At 48.1% G+C, this 18,147-nt stretch overlaps 2 protein-coding genes across 4 annotated transcripts; one reads left to right on the top strand and one right to left on the bottom strand.

The window, feature by feature from the left end:
* The first annotated feature begins 42 nt into the window (after positions 1-42).
* Positions 43-2,607, top strand: lrrc73 (leucine rich repeat containing 73). The gene is made up of 6 exons (XM_028006686.1): positions 43-351; positions 431-591; positions 1,196-1,318; positions 1,382-1,482; positions 1,571-1,784; positions 2,378-2,607. The coding sequence occupies exons 1-6, from the start codon at positions 80-82 to the stop codon at positions 2,446-2,448; spliced, it is 942 nt and encodes a 313-aa protein (XP_027862487.1). The 5' UTR covers positions 43-79; the 3' UTR covers positions 2,449-2,607.
* Positions 2,608-2,654: 47 nt separating this feature from the next.
* Positions 2,655-13,049, bottom strand: dlk2 (delta-like 2 homolog (Drosophila)). 3 transcript variants are annotated; one of them, XM_028006685.1, is made up of 7 exons: positions 11,593-13,049; positions 7,864-8,023; positions 6,804-6,908; positions 5,174-5,231; positions 4,412-4,542; positions 4,184-4,325; positions 2,655-4,013 (listed from the first exon to the last, which is right to left on the bottom strand). In XM_028006685.1, the coding sequence occupies exons 3-7, from the start codon at positions 6,883-6,885 to the stop codon at positions 3,332-3,334; spliced, it is 1,095 nt and encodes a 364-aa protein (XP_027862486.1). In that variant the 5' UTR covers positions 6,886-6,908; positions 7,864-8,023; positions 11,593-13,049; the 3' UTR covers positions 2,655-3,331. The 3 variants fall into 3 exon arrangements, with proteins under 3 accessions (XP_027862486.1, XP_027862484.1, XP_027862485.1); XM_028006683.1 differs by having other exon boundaries at positions 6,798-6,908; positions 11,593-13,048; XM_028006684.1 differs by lacking the exon at positions 11,593-13,049 and having other exon boundaries at positions 6,798-6,908; positions 7,864-8,077.
* Between the last annotated feature and the right edge of the window lie 5,098 nt (positions 13,050-18,147).

The following is an 18,147-nucleotide window of genomic DNA, read 5'->3' as shown; positions in this document are numbered from 1 at the left end:
GGTTTGTGTTTGCTTCTGTTCCAGCTGACCCAGTAACCTCACCTCCCCCCGCCCAGTGCTCCCAGTCCTCCCAGTCCGGATGCTGGCGGCCTCCATCCAGGTCAGCGGGGAGCCGCTGTCGGCGGTCGAGGTTCAGGATATCTGCGACCGGCTGAGGGAGGACGGGGTCCGGCTGCTCTCGGTCCGCGGCTGCCGGCTGTCGGACCGGGACTTCGGGCGGCTCTGCCGCGGCGTGGCCGCCTCGCGCTGCCTGGCGCAGCTCAACCTCAACCTGGGCGTGGTCTCCAGCATCGGCCGCGCGCGCCACCTGGCGGACGCCTTGGCGGCCAACCGCTCCCTGCAGACGCTGTTGTGAGTAGCCGCCTGCTGATTGGCCGGGCCGGCCTGATTGGTCAGTGACGGCTTGTGCCCCCCCTCCCCCCACCTGCAGCCTCCACGGCAGCCCCCTGCTGGACGCCGGCCTGGAGGCCCTGAACCCGGCGCTGGCCGCCCACCCGGCGCTGGTCTGCCTGGACCTGGGCGACTGCCTGCTGGGGGACGCGGCGCTGGCGCTGATCTGCGGGATGCTGCCGCCGGACGGAGCCAAATCAGGTAGGACTGAGGCTCCGATTCCCCAGGGGCCCTGAACGCACCACATCCTCCTAGCGCTGATGATGACACACCTGCAGACCAGGTGATCCAGATCCTTTAGATCAGGGGTCTCAAACTCCAGTCCTCGAGGGCCGCTGTCCTGCAACTTTTAGATGAGCCCCTGCTGCAGCACCTGGATAGAATAATGAGGTCATTAAGGTTCTGGAGAACCGGTCTACACAAGGAGGTAATGAAGCCGTTTCATTCCAGTGTTTTCTACCTGTGGCTCATCTAAAACCTGCAGGACAGCGACTGGAGGCCTGGAGTTTGAGACCCCTGCTTTAGAGGATTAATGACCAATCAGATTACAGGAATATTTTACTGCCCATCACTTCTTCCAACATCTTAATGCTGCAGCTGGATTAACCTGTTACTAACCAATGATTTTAACAAATATTAACCAGTAATAAACCTGTAACTAACCCGTTATTAAGCAGTTACTATGCAGCTTGATCACCCAAATGTTCACCAGTTATTGATCAGTTATGAACCTTTAATCAACCAGTTCCAAAGCAACCTGTTGCTTACCAGTACTGTTCCGGTCCGGTCCGGTCTGCCCCTCCAGGTCTCAGGGAGCTGACTCTCAGCGCCAACCCGCGGATCAGCACCAAGGCCTGGGCCCGGTTCTCGGTGGCGGTGGCTCACAGCTCCCAGCTCCGGGTCCTCAACCTGGACTACAACCCACTGGGTAAGGAACCGGAACCGGAACCTGGTGTGGTTCTGGTCCTGATGGGTCCGGTTCTATCTGCAGGGGACCAGATTGCGGCCATGCTAGCGGTTGCCGTGGCGTCCAGTAGAACCCTGGAGGTTCTGGACCTGGAGGGAACCGGACTGACCAACCAGTCGGCGCAGGTCAGCAGCTGCAGCTTCTCACCATATTCTTCCTCCTCTTCCTCAGCAGGCTGACAGCACCGGTTCTGGTTCTGGTTCTGTTCTGCAGGTGTTCCTGGACATGGTGGAGAATTACCCCACCTGCCTTCGGGTTCTGGTTCTGGCCGAGAACGAAGTGAGTCCGGAGCTGCAGCAGCAGATCAGCGACCTGCTGTCTGAAGGGGAGGAGGACGGCCGGGAGGCTCCGCCCCCAGCAGGCCACGCCCCCAGCAGTGCCCTGCAGCCAATCAGAGAGAAGCCCCTCCCCTGGCTCCCCCACAGCAGTAAGGGCTGAAAGCGGTCCGGATGGAGCCGGTTTTGTTGGACCCGGAGCAGAACCGGCCGTCCTCTGTGTGGTGTTTAAATGTCCTCTGGATCCGTAGGAGTTTCGTGTTCTGTCTGGTGTTAATCGGACCCAGTTCTGGCAGCATTACGCTGTTTCTACACATTAATATTCAATTTGTATTTATTATTATTCTGTGGTTCAACTCAGGCCGGGTTCTGGTTCTGGATTCAGTCAGGCTAAAATTTGAATAAATAATGTGTTAAAACTGATACAGTCATTTAAATATATTTTAAATTTAATTAAGATGAAGAAGCTAATCTTAGCCTTAAAAGAAGTTCTGATGGTTCTGACAGTTCTTCTGAGCTAAAAAACCCGGTTCAGTTCGGGTCTGATTCCCTGATGGAACCAAACGCTTCTTTGGGTCCTGACGGGCCGGACCTGGTTCAGACGGGTGGAACCAGAACCTGTTAGCTCCAGTTCTCCCTCTGGTTTATGGTTCTGTGGGTTTTTGGTACCGTTGACCCGGCTGAAAAGAACCAGACTGAACCCAGAAACCCGGTTCTAAAGTCTGAATGACCTTTGACCCCACAGACTCCAGTCCGCCCACGGTCGTGCTGACGTCAGGAGTAGGCGAGAGCCTATTGGCTGAAACTGAAATATGACCACGCCCACTTCCTGCCAGAGCGTTGTCACTTCCTGGACTGAATGTTTGTCTGCTCCGACCTGATTGGTGGGTCTAGGGAGGGGGCGGGGCTTGTTGACAGGTGTTGCTTTGTTCTGCTGTGATGATGTCACAATAAAAACAGTTTACAGCTCGGTAAGGACGGCTCTGATTGGTTATTTCTGCTCAGCAAGTCCAGAACCAGAACAGAGTGAAACAGATTTATTGAATGCGGACCGGATCGGTTCTGGTTTAGTTCAGAGCAGAGTTCTGATGACTTCTGGACCGCCGTCATTCAGCCGGTCAGAGAAAAACAAGTTCATTCTTCAGTCATTTTCACCATGTTATTGTTTCACTTATAAAAGTTTAGTTAGCAAACCTGCTAACTAAACTTTTATTCTGTAAGCTAGCAATATTTAGCTTTGTAACTGAATATTTAGTTTGAAATGGTGACATTTATAAATGAATAAAAAAACATCGATATGAACTCAAACTACTTCTGTTAATGTCTGACAATCGGCGCCCCCTGCTGGACCACCGGGGTCCGACGGGTCGAATAAAATCTGTACAAGAAGCAATAAATAGAATATCTTACAGTATTTACAGAACAGTTTGGTTCTGGTTCCGGTCTAAGAGTAAAAACAGACGGGGAGTCGATCCAAAGCCGGTTCTAGGAACCAGAACTTCCTCCTGACTCGGTTCACCACCCCGACCCGATCCGGATCCATCCAGAGAAATGTTCCTGTTAAAGAACGGTCGTCATGGTAACGCCTTCCTGAGTGCGAATTCTGGTCCAGTCAGGTCCGGTTCCATGCTGCAAACCATCTGATCAACGTAGAGTATAATGTCATAGTGCAGGTGGATCTGTGACCTCTGACCTCTCTCTAAACAACTTCTATGTTGAGTTTCTTTTTCTGTGGTTCTGCTGCATTCAGGAAGCTGATCCGATGCTCTGGCTGGTCGCCAGGTTCCCGCCTGCTGCGCGGCGATGGGGACAACCAGCAGGGGGCGTGGCCACGGCGTCGGCAGGGGGCGTGGAGGACCAGAGCGGCGGTCAGCGCCACCACGCCTACAGACACGCTCGTCAGAACCAACACGACCATGAGCTGCAGGTCAGACAGTCCGCCGGCGCCGCGCTCCTTCACCGTCACCTTTACCTTCCTGTTGTCATGGTGACCAGTGTCCCGGGCCCGCGTGGTCCAGACCGACGGGCTGGGGCTGGCGGGGCTCGGCGGCGTTTCACAGGTGGTTCCGGCGAATCCTGGCCGGCAGAGGCAGCGGAAGCCTCCGGCGCGGTCGAGGCAGCGGCCGCCGTTTCGGCAGGGCTGGCTGGCGCAGTCATCCATGTTGACCGTGCAGAACCGGCCCGACAACCCGACCGGGCAGAGGCAGGAGAACCGGTTAACTCCATCCACACAGGTGGCGCCGCTGGCACACGGCCCCATCAAGCAGTCGTCGATGTCGGTCTCACAGCGGGGCCCCGTGAATCCGGCGAGGCAGCGGCACACAAGCTCTGCCGCAAAGCCGTCAGCGTCCTCACACAGGCCGCCATTTTTACACGGGGACCTGGAACCAGAACCAGATGGGAGTTAAAGTCCAGACCAAGAATGATTCTAGTGAACTACCATAAAATACGTTGGATCATCAATAAGTCATATCACAACAGAGATGATACGTGCTAACGTTAGCTTAGCCCTTCAACCCTCAGACTCTGTGGACCTGTTGCTACGGATCACCTTCTCTGGAGACACGGCCCCTTCCTCCTCCGGCAGGTCGGACCATGAAAACCGTCTGGACACAAGCAGCGGAAGTCTCCGCTGTCCTCCAGCAGACAGGTGGCGCCGTTGAGGCAGGGCTGCTGGGAGCACACGCTGAGGTCTGACAGGAAGCACACACACAACAGGCAGCGGCGTCAAGAACACCAAGACCGATGGGTTTCCGACGGATCGGTTAGCCGCAGAGACCTTTGTCGCAGAATCGGCCGCCCCAGCCCGGCTGACACGCGCACTGCCACGGCTGCAGGCAGGAGCCGTGCACGCAACCCGGCATCGTCACGCAGCGCTGGCACAGCTCACCGTCCCAGCCCGGATCACACCTGGAAACACGCAGCGAGTTTCAAGGAAAGATGGAGGAATTAACCATGACAGGAGACAAAAACAGGTTCCTGTGGTTTCTGCACCGCAGCCGTAAAAAAACATGATGCTGAGACATTAGTCCTGGAATGTCCTGGATTCTGGAAATGTTTTTCAGCTGATAGAAGGCCCGTTCTGGAACTGTCTTTATGTTGCTCTAAAGGTTCAGGTCAGAGGTCAGCCTGATCTCTAGTTTCCAGCTGGAAGAACTGAACTGAACTGTCAGTAAACCGTTTGGTCTACATCAGGGGTCTCAAACTCCAGGCCTCCAGGGCCGCAGTCCTGCAGTTTTTAGATGTGCCACAGGTACAAAACGCTGGAATGAAACGGCTTCATTACCTCCTCCTGGTGTAGATCAGTTCTCCCAGCCTTGCTAATGACCTAATGATCTGTTCAGGTGCTGCAGCAGAGGCTCATCTAAAAGTTGCAGGACTGGAGTTTGAGACCCCTGGTCTACAGGGTGCAGCCAGACTGAGGGAGGATTTCCTGTTACACCTGGAGACCAGATCTGACCAGGCTCAGCGGCGTTCAGCAGGTCGGTATCCGTGGAAACGGGATTTAACCTTTGACCTCCTGGTTCTGATGACGTCTTACCTGCAGACTCCGAACTCATCACAGCGGCTGTTGGTAGCGTTGCAGCTGCAGTTGCTTCCTGTGGGGAGAACGGAACCGATCAGAGGAAATGGTCGAAAAACAGGAAGTAGATCAATTCTGTCAGAATAAAGTGTCTGCTGGGAACCCAGTTCTGATCTGGGACGGTTCCAATTCCGGGTTTAGCAGAACCTGAGACATTAAAGTTCTCCAGCTCAGTGGTCTCAGACCGGTCGAGACTTTGCATATTTGCTGCGGACCAGCGGACTATTGCTGCTGTTGCTGCTGTTGTTGCTGTTGTTGCTGTTGCTGCTGTTGTTGCTGTTGCTGCTGTTGTTGCTGTTGCTGCTGTTGCTGCTGCTGCTGCTGTTGTTGCTGTTGCTGCTGTTGTTGCTGTTGCTGCTGTTGCTGCTGTTGCTGCTGCTGCTGCTGTTGTTGCTGTTGCTGCTGTTGTTGCTGTTGCTGCTGTTTCTACCTCATTCTGCTGCTTGTGGCTCAATGTTGGCGCACAAGACGTAACCGACAGGAACCGGTTAAAGGATTTTCAAAATAAAAGATCCTCCAGACTCAACACATAAAACGGAAGTATTTAATTATTTCTTGCGCAGTCAGGTACCAATTGGTCCACGGACCGGGGGTTGGGAACCACTGCTCCGGCTGATCAGTGACTGGAATCTGAAACTGGAAACCACCGGATCACACCTCCAGTCCAGAACTATTCATACCCCTGCAGATTCAGAAACGCTTTCGATTTGTCTGGCTCTGCATTTCATTTTGAAAATTCATTGGGAATTCTTTCCTGTTGTCTCAATAATTAGAGGAGAGGTGTTCCAGAACCACACCAGAACCGCTCTGGTTCTGAACGGCTTCCTGGTTCTGCTGCTGATCCGGTTCAGAACCGATTCTCCAGTAGACGCCCAACAGAACCATTAGAACCAGTACTGTCTCTGAGTGGTTGGACTCTGTCAGAGGTTGATGACAGGTTTGCTCCGTGTTTAGACCGTAACCTCTGACCTCTGGCCTCGGAGTGCAGCTGCCGGCCGGATCAGGTTTCAGCCGGAATGGAAATGGATTGTTCCAAGGAACGTCTCGGTAATCCGACCCGATCGCTGGCACAACAACTGGCGGGCAAAGCAAGCCGTCCGCCACGCGACCCGTCGCCTGTCAGAGGTCAGAGGTCAAACTCCTGGCCTTACAGCAGGAACTGGTTCAGGAAAACTGGTGAATCCAGAAACAGGAACACTGTGAGGATGAGCAGCTTTTCTTCTTCATCATGGAGGAAGTCAGAGAGAGCAGCCATGAAGTTACAGGAAGAAAAAAAATTTATGTCCATGAAAATCAGTTTGATAATTAATAAAGGTGAGTAAAACAGGAAGTTCAAGGATTCCTGTTGGAAAAGATCATTATTAATAAATGCGTTTTCTTTTGGTGGTTGTGGTTGTTCATAAACATCGCTTTCTGATCAAGAACAGATCAGGATTATCGATGATCGGACAGAACCTTCTGGTTGTTCCATTAAACCCCAGACTTCCTGTTTGGAAGCCCAGGTTTCCTCCAGGACTCTGCAGATCATCTCCAGACCTGGACCCTCTCAGTACCTCATGCGTACCTGGGTCATGTGACCTACCTTCACCTGCACCAGGGGACGGGGCTAAGAGCATGAGGCACACGCAGCTCAGCAGCAGCAGGACGCCCCCACCTCGGATCGCCGACATGTTGGCTGCAGCGAGAGGCCGTCCTGCAACAGGAGGAGGACATGGAGAAACGGAGACCAGGTGAGTCCACCTGTCCTCATGTGAGGACAGAACCAACTACAGCACAGCCTGAGTTATTTCTGAAGTGAATGGAATGCAGCATTAGAAGGCTATTTGTTGTGTTATCATGCTAGCTGTTTCTTTTAGCTCAGAAGTTGGTGCATGGATCTGGAAATAATATCGGACATCTTAGATTTCATGTGTTCATTGTGTCATAAATAGTTTAAACAAGTTGGGAAGTTGGGCCTTCCAAACTGGAGTTCTGACTTTCAAACTGGAAGCTTGAGAATTTGGTCAGAAAACATCACGAGGATCCTCTGGACCAACAGCTGGACTGCTGGTGTTACTCCTGGTTCAGCTGGGTCCCCGACACCCGGCTGCAGACATTAGCCCCCAGAGATGATCTGGTCTCTCTGTGAGGTCATCTTTCCGTCCTGGAGTGACCTTGAGCCCAGGAGATTTTTCCGGACATGTCTGCAGGTTGGAGGTGTCGCTGCAATGCGTGTGAAGTTGAGCCGCCACTGAGAGTGAAACTCAAGCTGCCAGCGAGGGACAGTCCTGCAGGACGCTGTGAGCTGAACTTCAGACGGACCGAGGGACGTGTCTTGGGTTCCAGTCCTGCATCCCATGCCGCTCCATGTCAAACTTTTCCAAATGTCTTAACCTTCCTTTCTCCTTCTCCCAACATGGACAACAATCTCTGTAGAGGATAGGTCTGTCCAGCAACTGGACCCTCCTCCTCTGTCTCAACCAGACCTTTGGTCCAACAGGGAGTGGATGTTCCTCCAGACCAGAAGTTCTCCTGTCCTCCAGGTACATTGTCCTGAAGCTGCTAGGTGTGTCTCCGCTTCTACACACCAGGGACATATCTAGCACCAGCAGGACAGGACTGGAGATGATCCAGGACGTTCCACTTCCTGATCAGGTCATGTGACCTACCTGTTCTTCTTCCTCCTCTTCTTCTTCCCGCTCTCTGTTTCCTTCAGTCTTGTTGCCGTGGTGACGGAGGTCCGGATCACTGTGCCCACACGGTCGACTGTCAGGCAGGAAAACAAGGAGCGGATCACTTTTCCAGAGATTCCAGGGAAGTGCGCGGCCTCTGCAGAGACAGGAAGGGACATGCCTGGATTACCGACAGCATTCGTGTGGCTCGCATACCACAGCTCACACACACACACACACACACACACTCAGAGCCTTTCTTTCAGGGTGTTTGCTCTGGGGAAAGAAGAATGAGGGGAGTGTGTGCTGGAGAGAAAGCAACAGGTGGTTGGTTAGCGGGAGAGTGAGTCAGAGCAAACATTCTCCATCATCTCTCCACGAACTCACTCCTCCTCACTCCATATCACGCCTCTGACGAACACTCCTGCAGTAAAAACACACAGCAGCACAGGCCAATCAGAGGGCAGGGAATCGGTCACATGACCAGGACTAAGAACATAAAACCTGGAGTGTCTAAACAAGTTCCCCCTTCAACAGAACTGTCCCCTTTCAGACTAAACAGTTCATGTTCAGAGTTCACCACTAGAAAAGCTCCTCCATCATACTTGACCTTCTTCACTTTGGCCTGAACCACCAGGAAGTGGATGTACATCTCAGTCAGGGTGCTAGGCAGCTTTCCTCCCTCTCTGATCTCCAGCACATCCTCCAGAACTGTAGCAGTGATCCAGCAGAAGACTGGGATGTGGCACATGATGTGGAGGCTTCGTGATGTCTTCATGTGGGAGATGATCCTGCTGGCCTGCTGCTCATCTCTGAATCTCTTCCTGAAGTACTCCTCCTTCTGTGGGTCAGTGAACCCTCTGACCTCTGTTACCATGCCAACGCACTGAGGAGGGATCTGTCTGGCTGCTGCAGGTCGTGTGGTTATCCAGAGGAGAGCAGAGGGAAGCAGTTTCCCCCTGATGAGGTTTGTCAGCAGAACATCCACTGAGCTGGACTCTGTAGCATCAGTCAGGATCTCCTTGTTGTGGAAGTCCAGAGGAAGTCGACTCTCATCCAGGCCATCAAAGATGAACAGAACCTGAAAGTGCGGAGCCTTCTAGGGGAGATGGGGAAATATTTTTCTTTTGGGTTCCCTCACAAAACTTTTGCGTTACCTTACAATAATGTACTAATCAGTTCATGCGGTATAACTGAATACTGTAGCCTTTCTCCCGGTGCCCATTGTACTTTCTGCCATAATATGAGGCTTTCATGAGGTTTTTCCATGTATCTTAATATTTCATTATGAAATATGAGATAATATTGTGAAGTTTTATGTCTTTTTCTTTAGGATAGAAATGCACCACAAACCTATGATATAAATAGAAACTTTCCATAAGTAGGAAAGAAAGAAAAAATACATCCAAACTATTTGGATTATTTCTGAGTTATTATCACAAGGTAATTAGTCATCTGACAGTTTGATTGTGTCTCTTTTGTGTTGGTCTGAATGATTTAAAGGGCCGTTTTCATGTTCAGCTCCATCTCAGCCTTACACAAACAGACATAAACATGCAGTGAATAAATTGATTTTCAATCAATTTTTTGCACCAAAGAATTAAGAATAAACATGTTTTCATTGTGACTGTATATAAAATAGACCAGCAAATATTGCAGTAAACATTGCGAGGGAACGTAAAACTTAATGCGAGGTAACACAAAAGAAAATTTTTCCATGTGTCCCCTAGAGGGCGCTATATTGAAGTGTTCAAAGCTGCAGATTTCTTTGGTTTCAGTAAAGAAGTGATTAACAAGTTCCACCAACCTGAACTTTTTCTCTTTCAGCACATTCAGCTCTCTGAAAGTGAATGGAAATATGAACTGGATTTTCTGGTGTGGGGCTCCACAGTGGCCCAGCTGGTAACACTGTTGCCTCACAGCAAGATGGTCCTGCGTTCGATTCCCAGCCTGGGGTCTTTCTGCATGGAGTTTGCATGTTCTTCCTGTGCATGGTGGGTTTTCTCTGGGTACTCCAGCTTCCTCCCACAGTCCAAAAAAAAGTAGGTTAATTGGACTGTATAAATTCTCCTTAGTTGTGAGTGCATGGTTGTTTTTCCTGTCTGTCTCTGCATTGCCCTGTGATGGACTGGTGACCTGTCCAGGATGATTACACCTCTCGCCTGTTGACAGCTAGAAATAGGCACCAGCACTCTTAATGGGATAAGGGTGTGAGAAAATGGATGGATGGATGTTCTGGTGGTCTTTGTCTTGTCATGTGCTTAGATCACATGCCATCCAATATGGATAACTCAGAAAAGTTTGACCTTTGTATGCCAAAGTTAGAGCATTTCATTTTTGTAAGTATGTCAGGTTAGTTGCCTGGCCCCCCAAACATTCTCAAAAACTCAAGATTTTGATAACTTTTACTGCCCCATCCTTTACTTTCATGCTGACCAAATATGAAGCTGGTAGCTCAAAATCCATTGGAAGGCTTTGTAATTGTCAAAAACGGCAACAAAAAAAAATAGCTCTTTGAGCCAAAATGGCCATGTAATATTAGGGCTTTTTATCCTTAGTTCAAGGGATCGACCTATGTGCAGAGTATGAAACCTATAGGAAGTACAGTTTGGTGTATCTCACATTAAGGGGTCCTGTAGAGCAGCATGGCCTTAACCCTAACCCACTTTCATTTCCATTAAAAATGTTTTAATATCATGTGGGGACAGTTTTGGTTATGTGTCAAGTTACGTGAATTTTTAACTATATTTAGTTCAAAATTCCAAAGCCTCCACAGCGGGGAGTCCACCCTGAACTAATTCAGAAGGAAAACTCTGTGGTGAACTAGTTCATGTTCAGAGTTCATGGAGACAGAACATCAGCCGAGTCATATCTGGCCTTTCACTGCCTCAGAAGGATCCTGGTACCAGGTTCACAGTTCAAAGGTCAAAAGGCCCTTGGACTTGGTCTAAGGTACCAAGTCCTGGGTCCTAGGTTTCAGGTCAAAGGTTAAAGAAAGAGAACTACATCAAAACATCAGTTGATGTCCATCTTCTCACTGAATCATGGATGCCAGGTTATGAACAGGACGTCCAGAAAGCTACGAGTTTTATTGTGAAGTCACGAGTTTCCTGGTGGAGTTCCATACAGGAAGTCTTTTTGTCAGGCAGCTGAAGCAAACTCTGAAGCTCCATTCTTCCCGTCCAGTTCTGGTTCTCCTGGTTCCACCAGATTTGAAGTGCCTAATATTTCAGCACCTGAAGGTTCTACAGTCTGTAGCTAAACCACGGTCACACCCATCGTCTAGCGCCCTCTGCTGGTCCGGAGGTTCAAACTCAGCTGATTATTTTTGGAGCTACTCCGCAGCTTCAGGAATAATGAAGGTGTTTCCATCTTGTTGACATGCTTCTCAGGAACCTACGGGTTTTTCTACTGGCTGCTTTCCAATGACGGAGAAGAGAGCGGGTCACATGATGCTCAAATACGACCAATCAGAGAGCTGAGCTAAACTCTCCTCACCCATTTCCTCCTACACATCTGAGCTGCGATCACAACCTCAGCTCCTAAAAACACGTCCTGGCAGGACCACCAGCCTCTGGCAAGGGGGAGTTTTCCAGGTCCAGAACCAGATCCAGATCCAGTACCACAACCAGAACCAGATTCAGATCCATATCCATATCCATAACCATAACCATAACCAGGACCAGAACCAGAACCAGAACCTGTAGCAGAGGAAACCCTTCTTACCTTAAGCTGAGTTTCTCCTTCCTGCTGCTGTGAAAACCTCCTGGATCTGCAGCCGCCGGCCAGATTGTTTGCTCCCTGTTTAATGCACATGAACACACACTCTGACACACACACATTAACACACACTCTGACACACACAGAGAAACTGACACATGTTGCTCCTCAGGGTGTCTGCTTTAATCTGAAGCGAACGACGAGGAGACGACGCTCGCCCAATAAACACTCCCCCTCTGCTGGGTGCGACCCCGACACACACACACATTGACACACACACACACACGTTTGGGTGGCTATCTTTGTGGGGACTTTCCATTGACTTCCATTCATTTCTGCAACCTAAAGCTAACCCTAACCCTATCCAAAACTCAATTCACACCGTAGTCCTAAATCTGACCCCTAACCCAAAAACGTTTCCCTTTGTGGGGCCCAGGCTTCGGTCCCACAAGGAGCAGCGGGTCGTAGTATATGTCAGGAAAATGATCCCCACAGGTATTAGAAACAAACGCAGAGAAACACTCTCTCTCTCAGAGGACGTGTGTGTGGGCGGAGCCAGGTTCCTAGAGTGTGTTGTTAGATCAGATGTTGTGTCTCAGGTGAATTGGACTCAGAGACAGACGGCGATCGCTCCAACATCAGAATTGCTGCTGAACCAGCTCGGTTCTGTTCCTGGCTCCGACCTGGACCTGCTGAAGATCCCAGCGGGTCCAGACTCGTCCTGCTGCAACCAGGACGACTTGTCCTGACAGACAACCTGCTACAGAACCAGGACCAGAACCAGAACCAGAAGGTAACCACTGGTTACTGATATATTTATATTCTTTTGCTCATTTTGCTCAGAGACTTCCCCAATAATGGACACATTGATTTCTCAATATGCGTTCTTGTCTGTACTTGTGTTCTCACGTCCTTGTGAAACATTATCGACAGCAGCCTAAGTACTGTTCCAGTTCTAAGTACTCATCCAGGCAAGAACGCTCAAAGTACCCGGATGTGTTCTTGCTCCGCCCATTTTATCGAGGATGCATCGATGCATCCATGGACATGAATACGCAGACGCCTCATGGAGCGGGTCGGCCCGTTGCTGCGATACGTCACAGCGTCCGCCATGTTGAATGTGGTCTGTGTTCCAGTAAGCTAACACAAGTAAATGGACCGAACTTCACAAAGTGCCGTTCTACTAAATATTTTAAGTTAATTCCTGTCATTGACACATTTTCTCACACACACTAATAAATGACTGAAGTCAGAGTTTCTAACTTTTGATGGAATTATTTAATTGTTTTGGGGGATTTCTGAATAAAGAGCACAATGTTGTGATTTGATAGAAATGATTCTGATAGTTTTTATATTGACATGGATGAACAGACACATTTTTACAGTGTTTTATTAAAGGACATATTTACATGATTCCATAATTTAATGTACATTTAATGTTTCAAGACAAGAAAAAAATTTATTTTCTTGTATTTATTTTTTTATGTAGACTTAGACTTAGACTTGTACTTTATTGATCCTTTGGGAAGACTCCCTCAGGAAATTGAAGTTACCAGCAGCTCCCAGGCAAAAAACAAAGATAACACACAGTAAGTAAAGTGCAAAAGAATACAAAATACAAATTAAATACTAAGGTACACACCAAATGTGAGTAACCAAAACCTTAAATTATGCAAGAAAAACCTTAAATTATGCAAGAAACAAGGAATAAGAATATAAGAATATAAGTAAATATAAATACAACACAAAAATATATATATATAAGAATTTGGCGGATAGATTGACCAGTGGTATCGTATTGCACTATGTGGTTTGACCTGATAAGTATGGAGAAAAATACAAGGGGTCACTACTCCTTCCACCCTGTGTCACCTCCCCCCCCCCAATGAGGAATTGTACAGTCTGACGGCATGGGGGACAAAAGAGTTCTTAAATCTATTGGTCTGGCACTTGGGAAGCAGCAGTCTGTCACTGAACCGGCTCCTCTGGCTGCTGATGACGGCGTGTAGAGGGTGGCTGCTATCGTTCATGATGTCCAGCAGTTTGTTCAGTGTCCTCGCCTCTGCCACCGTCACCAGAGAGTCCAGCTTCATGCCGACCACAGAGCCGGCACGCCTGGTCAGTTTGTCCAGTCTGGACGTGTCCTTCTTGGATATGCTGCCTCCCCAGCACACCACGGTGTAGAAGAGGACACTGGCAATCACAGACTGGTAGAACATCCAGAGCAGTTTGCTGCAGATGTTAAAGGACCGCAGTCTCCTCAGGAAGTACATCCTGCTCTGCACTTTCCCATACAGGTGGCTAGTGTGTTTTGACCAATCCAGTTTACTGTCCAGCCACAGCCCGAGGTATTTGTAGGCGTCCACGACCTCAACCTCAGTTCCCTCTAATGTGACTGGTCTCGGCTTTGGTCTGGACCTCCCAAAGTCTATAACCAGCTCCTTCGTCTTAGCGGTGTTGAGTTCCAGGTGGTTTGTGTGGCACCAGAGAGCAAAGTCCCTCACCAGACAGCGATACTCCTCCTCTCTGTCGTCCCTGATACATCTGACTATGGCTGTGTCATCAGCATACTTCTGTATGTGACACAGCTCCGAGTTGTAGTGGAAGTCAGAGGAGTACAGGGTGAAGAGAAGAGGGGCCAGCACTGTGCCCTGGGGGGCACCTGTGTTGCTGACCACAGTGTCAGACACGGTGTCCTTCAGCCTGACATACTGCGGCCTGTTGGTGAGGTAACTATGGATCCAGTTGACCAGGTGCGGGTCTACTCCCATGCTGTTTAGTTTATCCTGGAGCAGAAGGGGCTGGATTGTATTAAAGGCACTGGAGAAGTCCAAAAAAAGGATCCTCACCGTGCCGCTGTCCTTATCCAGGTGGGAGTGGGCCCGGTGCAGCAGGTAGAGGATGGCATCCTCCACACCAACATCTGACTGGTAGGCGAATTGCAGGAGATCCTGGGCATGTTCCACCTGGGGTCTGAGGAGGCCGAGGAAGAGCCGCTCCAACGTCTTCATCAGGTGTGAAGTAAGTGCCACGGGCCGAAAGTCATTCAGCTCGCTGGGCCTGTTCTTCTTGGGCACTGGGACGATGCAGGATGTCTTCCAGAGGGTGGGCACTTCCCTTAGCTGCAGGCTGAGGTTGAAGATCCGCTGTAGTGGCTCTCCCAGTTCAGTAGCGCAGGTCTTCAGCAGCCTTGGACACACCTGGTCCGGCCCTGCTGCTTTCCTGGGCTTGAGCTTCCTCAGCTGTTCTCTGACCTGGTCTGTGGTGAAGTGGGGCGGGGGTTGTGCTGAGGTGTGTGGGGGGGTTGTCAGTGTAGTGTTGTCTGGGGGGAGGTGTGTGATAAGGAGCAGGGGTGGCTGCAGTGAGAGAGGGGGTTGGGGGGCCATGGACTGGTTGAACCTGTTGAAGAAGTTGTTCAGTTCGTTTGCCCTCTCCATTGTTCCCCCAACGACTCTGGTCTTTGTATTGTATTATTGATAAATGACTTGATTTATCAAAGTTATTGTCACTTGACAATGACTGATAAATCAAGTCATTGTCAAACATTAAACTACATATTTTCCTTACTTTTTCCATTAAAAAAATTATTACAGTGTAATATGTCAACTCTGCTATGGGCTCTTTGCTCCTCAGCTTCCGCGTTCGGGGAAAAGCAGCTCAGTCGTTTCCGATCTATTGAAAAAGTCTCTTTCCACTGGGTGTCTGCAGGGCTTGTCCAAGGTAACAATTAATGATGAACATCGATCCGAAGCCCCGACAATAATCTGGAGAAAGGTTTTAAGATGTTCGCCTCGTTATACACAAATACGAAGGTGAGTTTTACTTTCTTTAAACTTTGTGGCTAACATTAACTTTAGCTTATGCTAGACATTTTTCTTGTAAAAATGTGCTATTTAAGTATCTAAACATTTTTCATTATTCATTAACGGACAATGTTTCTACCTTGTGTTCAAGTATATTACGTGGTTTATTGTCGTTAGTGTCAGAGACCAAGTAACGGGGATTTTACGGTTCAGGCTTTTTGCTTCTGCAGCCTGAGGAACAACAAGCCCATAGCTTAACAGTAGAGCAGCTCTGGTGTTATTTCGCTTTATTAGTTTAGCATGTTTCTTGTGAAGCAGGACGGTGTTTACAGCAGTGTGTCCAGGCGGGTCAGTAGCTCGGCTGTCTGGCTCTGGTCTGCTCTCTGGTTCCCATAAACTCTTTCAGGCTGAATACAGAAGTGATTCCATGGAAATAACACAGGAGGCTCCTTTACCTTCTGCTTTAGGCTGAAGAAGTTGATCCGGAGTGAAGTGAAGGCTGTAAACTTTGCTGTGCTGCGTTAGCTTTAACTGGTAGCTACGAATATTTACAATCCACCGTCTTCTTAATTTAGGATCGCTTGGAAATCCATGAAAACTTAAAAGCCCATTATATTAGGAAGACAATAATGTTCATAGTATTGTTTTATTTGCGTCTGAAATAAGACTTTGTCTTTTCTAGCTGTCATGGTAACTCAAAGCGGAAAAAAGAGATCCGCATTTGCGCATGCGGTTGTGACGTCAGCGCAGCAGGTGCAAAGAGCCCACTGACATCAAAGAGTGAAAATAATTCTAACAGAGTAAATTATTTTTATTTAATTACATAAGCTGCATTAATACACTAATAATTCAGATTGAGATATTTAAAAATACACAAAAAAGTGAAAGAATAAAACATTTATTTATTATACTGGGAACACTGGCCACTGGTTCAGTCTGCTGGTCACACTGGGAGAAGTCCAGTGAGTTCTGAGACGTCCTGCTACTCAGGCTAAAGCCCAGGATAAAAGAAAAATTATCCAAAAGTCTAATAGAAAATACATCTATTTTTCCTTCACATTCAGAAAAAAGACATTTTCATCGTGTTGGGCTCTGACTCGTAGCATCTTTATAGCTAAAGATGGCGGCGTTGTGAAACAGAAGAACAGCAGCTCCAGCTCTGACCCTGACTGACCTTTCCTCTCTAAATCCCCTGGTCTTTAATGCACTTCCTCTCTAACAGCGGTTTCTCATCAGCTCTCTCATTAAAACAATATAAAAACGTTAGCTACGCTAACAATCAGTGGTTACTTCGGGCCAATTTAGCTACATAGGAAATATTTCTCGGTTGTTTAGAAGCGGGTTTCTGGCTGCAAAGTGAAGTAATTCTGCTCTTTCATCCTTACCTGTGAAAGGTAATGCCAATGAATTCAGTTTGTTTTGTAAAACGGTTGAAACAAGTCCACACAGGACAGGACTTGGAGCTCCGATAGATCTGCTGCCACACACAACATGGCGGCGACGTAACGCAGGACTCAGCGCTCAATGAGGCGTCTACGCATTCATGTCTATGGATGCATCCTTCTGCGAACTTGAGCCAGCAAGATATCCCACAATGCAATGCGTCACCAGCAGCAGTAAATAGCGAAGGTGATTACAAAAATGTATTGCACTTTTACCACTATTAATTGCCACGAAAACTCATTTTAATTTGTTTTTAGGCGAGAAAGTAGAGCTTATAGCTTCATCTATCCACTCAGTTCATCCAGAACATTCATACTTTAAAATTTGCTCCGGAGTTTTCGGAGTAGCATAGCTCCGCTAACAGACCGGCGGAGCTGCCGGTTTAACGGGCGGTTGGAACGTTCTTTCCCCGCTAACCGCAGCCTGATTTCGGCAAGTCACGCTGTCGTTTTCCGCTGCCTGTTGTCTGTTCGTAGCGGCTGAAAGAGAGATATAAAGTGTTTACGGTAGTTAGCTGCAAGTAGCAGAATAGAAAATATATTTTCTCTTAGGACATTTTTTATATTTAGTTAATATTGGTATTTTATAAATTGTGTCGACACAATCTTTCAAAGCCACTTTTATTCGCTAATTAACCGTTTTTGGGCATTTAAATTGGTAGTTGGAAAAATATTTTAATACAATGTCCCTTAATGATCAGAGAACCATACTTTAATTTGTAAATAAAAAAACAAAACACATTTCCCTAAGATTGGCATTTCATGTATGAGAGTGAACTCTTACTGTTTTATGCAGGCAGCTCTTCAGCTGAGCAGAATACAGTTCAGGTTTATGTCCAACTTCCCAAAAACACCCGGACACTCTCTTCATTCCCAGATCTGCCATCGTCCTCTTCACTGTCTGCTCATCTTCTATTAAATAAAAACTATTAAATTATGGTAATATTTGCTTTTGACAGTCTCAATATGAATTTCCTGGAGTTATTAACTGATTATCTGCTTGTTTTTTGTTGTTGTTATTCTAATAGACATTCCTACACATTTTTTTATTTTTTTGTTTCCATGCTGATATCTTACAAGAGCATACTTGATTATGATAATAAAGGAAACAAGTTTGTCAATCAGTGTTTAGTAGTTAAAATAATCATCCAGTTGTGTGACAGGAACTCTGGCCAGATGCAGGAGGGCAAAACATTAAATATGAAATAATCATTTTAACTTTCCCTGTTTATGAATCCTGACAAACCTGGGGAATAAGGAAGGAATCAGTTAACTGCATGACTCAGGCTGGCCATCATCTATTATGATTTGACATT

This window comes from Xiphophorus couchianus, chromosome 22 (genome assembly GCF_001444195.1).
Source record: "Xiphophorus couchianus chromosome 22, X_couchianus-1.0, whole genome shotgun sequence".
Lineage (NCBI taxonomy): Eukaryota > Metazoa > Chordata > Actinopteri > Cyprinodontiformes > Poeciliidae > Xiphophorus > Xiphophorus couchianus.
This window is presented reverse-complemented; position numbering and strand designations above follow the sequence as displayed.